This window comes from Sinocyclocheilus anshuiensis, unplaced genomic scaffold (assembly GCF_001515605.1).
Source record: "Sinocyclocheilus anshuiensis isolate Anshui unplaced genomic scaffold, SAMN03320099.WGS_v1.1 scaffold2216, whole genome shotgun sequence".
Classification (NCBI taxonomy): domain Eukaryota; kingdom Metazoa; phylum Chordata; class Actinopteri; order Cypriniformes; family Cyprinidae; genus Sinocyclocheilus; species Sinocyclocheilus anshuiensis.
Window position 1 is genome coordinate 375,411 of NW_015545525.1, and position 3,913 is coordinate 379,323.

Below are 3,913 nucleotides of genomic sequence, written 5' to 3' on the forward strand. Positions count from 1 at the left end.
ACTTAAAGCTGCAGTCCGTAAGTTTTGCCTCTTTGTCGCCATCTCTGTTTGAAAACCTGTAATTGCAGCTGTGTGAGGAATTATCTAGCTTGCGTGGGTTGTGCGCCGTCGCGGCTCCAGCGCGGATGAATCTAATGTTTTGAGGAGTATGTCATAAACATAGTTTTTCATAAACACATACAATCCTTTCTGGATTACAATCCACCATCAAAATGATACATTTAATTATTCTAGCTGCTGTGAGAAAAGATAAGGCGATAGTTTCGAACGCTGGCTGGTTATGTACTTGCTCAAATATTGATTTCGGATAATTTTTAACAAAAAAAAAATTACAGACTGCAGCTTTAAGTTAATGGTGTTTGTGGTCAGTTTCATTCGCGGATCCTCATGATGACCAATATTGACTAGCCTACAACTCGGATAAGATTCCTAGAAGTTTCACACTTACAGCACACATTACAGACATTGATGCACAAACGCGGATATGTCCTACATGTCTACAGTATAAATAATGAATAAACCAGTCTTACAAACTCCTTGATTTCGCTTAAGCAACTTTAAATATAATATGCATGCACAACAAACTATAATAATGTAAGCATATTTCCAGTACGCGCCTCAGTATCGTCAACTCACTCATCAGAATCTTCGGGAATCCTCGGCAAACTTCGTCACGGCTCATTCGGTTCTTGTTGAGTCTTCGGTAATCCTCGGCAAACTTCGACAGCTGGTTGAACCGGCTCATTCGGTTCTTTTCGAGTCGGACGTGCTACTTCGGCTGTGCGTCCTGCGTCATCAACCTGGAACTAAAGTTCGATTTGTGAACCGGCTCGACCGTTTACGATTCGTTCAAGAACCGAACATCACTATTTCCGGTACAGACTGCATTTTTTTATTTATTTTTCTTTCTTTATTGGAAATAAAATAACACAACAATAATTGACATTAAGAAAAGAAAAGAAAAGCACATACAGACATCACAAACGCTTTACAAGAGCATTACAAAAGTTAACAAAATATAACACTTTGTCATCATAAAAAATGAAAGGTTCCTTACAACAGACTCTAGAATGTTATATGCTCTCGAAGCCTTTGAATTCAGAGGTTCTGTCTTTGTGAAGCAGCAAAAACCCTAGCTTTATTGCTCTATTTCTTTTCTGGTTCGCTTGTTTTATTTTGACTTTTTAATTTAGTCTTTTGGTTTTGCTCAACCAAGGCTGAACATGATTGATTATATTCTGGAATGTGATGACATACCTTGTTTGGTTGTTAAGTTGAAGCAATTATAATACAAATAAAATAAAAAACTTTGTTTAAAAAAAAAAAAATTTCATGCTAATACTGTTGTTTAAAAGTTATTTCTGACAAATATTGATATTTATTATTATCAATATTAATAAATAGATTTTTGTTAATTTAGCATTATTATGCCTCGTGTCTTTTATTTTCCATTACTCTTCAAGTATTATACACATAAAAATTTTTATAAATATTTATAATTCTAGATCCAATTTATATTTCTTTGGAAGTAAAGAAGAAAAAAAGTAAAAACTGAGACTGAATGTACGGGTTTTTCTCATCTCTAATGCACACTTCATTATAAACCGCTTTATTTTGTCGTATTTGAACACCATCTGTTTTCCCTCCAAATGTGACGAATGGCATAAATCACACAGGTTACGAACAGCAGCTTTTATTTACTGTAGAAATCCTGCAGTAAACTCACAGTCACCATAAATCTCTGAATCATGTTCGTAAATCACATCATCTGCAGCTTACTCTCATTATTTACAGCGATTAAACTCCGGAGGACAAAACACATCGGCGCGATCTGACGGCGGTGCGCTGGGTGATGTCATCACCGCCGGCCATCTCTGATTGGTGGAGAGTTCCGCGGCGTAACGCTCGGTCAGGATGTGACATCAGTGCTCTGATTGGCTGAACACGTGCGGCTCACATTTCAGAACTGAAATTAGATTCATGACAATAAAACACATTTCTCACGCATTCAAATTACTGTAATGCAAAAAAGATTCTCCTTATTAGCATTATACAAAAAAAGTGTCATCAACGTAATAAACAAAAAATTAATCTGATGTATTTACCATCTGGAAAATGATTTTGAACAAAAAAAAAATAAAATCTTGTTCTCATTACCGTAATGCAAAAAAAATAAAATTAAAAAATTAAAAAAATCCCGCTCATTACCATAATGGAAAATATATACTAATTATCATGTACAAAAAAAAAAGATTTACCGTAATATGGACGAATATTTTAAACAAAAAATTCTAGTTCTCATTACCATAATACAGAAAAAAATTCTCATTCTTATAATGAAATATACTAATTCTCATTACTGTCATACAACAAAAATTTTGAAAGATATTTGATATCATAATATGGGAAAATATTCTGAACTAAAAAAAAATCTCATTCTCATTACCATAATCAATATATATATAATTTTATTTACACGTATTTTCATTACCAGTACACAATTTTTTCCCCCATAATACAGAAAAAAATCCTGTTCTCAGAATTGTATTACAGAAATAATATTTTTATTAAAATCAAACTCAGTACAACAAATACTACCATGATGTAAAAATAATTAACCATTTATATATTAACATTAATTAGCCGGATTAAGTAATGAGACATTTTTGCATACTGTAATGAGATTGATTATTATTATTATTTTGCATCCCAGTAATTTTGGGATGAAATGTGCTTAATGGTCATGAAATCAATGTCAAAATGTAATAAAATATCCTAAAATAGGTTTGACTTTCTTTAAACAAAATAGAGTTTCTTTTAACTTTTGCGGTGAAATATGAGCGAACGTGTTCCTGAGCGTGAAGATCAGAAAACATCACCGGACCTGAAGATCACAGAAGCTCAGCAGAAAGACAAGCACGTCTGAATGAGAGAAAGGAGGAGAAGGGCTGATGCATCTGTGTGTGTGTGTGAGAGGTTATAAGCTCTGCTGAGACTCTCAGAGCACAGGGCCGTCACACAGCACGCTCTGACCTCCAGACGGGAAGAGCTCCAGCAGCCAGAAGCGCGGGTCTGCGAACACTGCGCACACAGAAGAAGCACAGGGCATGAGGGGACGCTCCTGCGTCTGGAGCTCACGCGACTGAGAGTGGCGTCTTACCTGCGTCTCCCGGCTCCAGCCACAGACTGAAGGAGTGGCAGAGGGTTTGGCATCGCTGCACGGGAAGAACACGGACCCACGGAGAACCTTCAGATACCACCAGCCAACCCCACACCTGCACTCCCTACAACAACAACAAAGGGGATGAATATATGTGAGTGTGTGTGTGAGTATGTGAGAGTGAGTGTGTGTGAGTGAGTGTGTGAGAGAGTGTGTGTGTGAGTGAGTGTGCGCATGTGAGTGTGTGAGTGAGTATGTGCGTGTGTGTGAGTGAGTGTGCGCATGTGAGTGTGTGTGTGAGTATGTGAGAGTGAGTGTGTGTGAGTGAGTGTGTGAGAGAGTGTGTGTGTGAGTGAGTGTGCGCATGTGAGTGTGTGAGTGAGTATGTGCGTGTGTGTGAGTGAGTGTGCGCATGTGAGTGTGTGTGTGAGTATGTGAGAGTGAGTGTGTGTGAGTGAGTGTGTGAGAGAGTGTGTGTGTGAGTGAGTGTGTGCATGTGAGTGTGTGTGAGTGTCAGTGAGCGTGTGTGTGTGTGTGTTTGTGAGTATGTGTGTGTGTGTGTGTCAGTGTGCGTGTGTGAGTGTGTGAGTTTGAGTGTGTGTGAGAGAGTGTGAGTTTGAGTGTGTGTGTGTGAGTGAGTGAGTTTGAGTGTGTGTGAGAGAATGTGAGTTTGAGTGTGTGAGTGTGTGTGTGTGTGAGTAAGTTTGAGTGTGAGTGAGTGAGTGAGTGAGTGTGTGTGAGAGTGTGTGTGTG

At 38.1% G+C, this 3,913-nt stretch overlaps 1 protein-coding gene across 4 annotated transcripts in view; it reads right to left on the bottom strand.

The window, feature by feature from the left end:
- Positions 1-1,450: 1,450 nt before the first annotated feature.
- The window catches only part of LOC107698307 (bombesin receptor-activated protein C6orf89 homolog), a 7,063-nt gene continuing 4,600 nt past the window's right edge, over positions 1,451-3,913 (bottom strand). Inside the window, exons 7-9 of one of the 4 annotated variants that reach the window (XR_001635334.1) lie at positions 3,161-3,284; positions 2,885-3,081; positions 1,451-1,966 (exon numbers count right to left, since the gene is read on the bottom strand). Coding sequence is in view for 2 of the 4 variants with exons in the window: in XM_016499263.1 (XP_016354749.1) it covers positions 2,999-3,081; positions 3,161-3,284 (207 nt within the window). In the remaining 2 variants the exon portion in view is untranslated. Of the gene's footprint in view, positions 1,967-2,598; positions 3,082-3,160; positions 3,285-3,913 lie in introns of those variants that run through there. The other 3 variants (XR_001635333.1, XM_016499264.1, XM_016499263.1) reach the window with 3 other exon arrangements.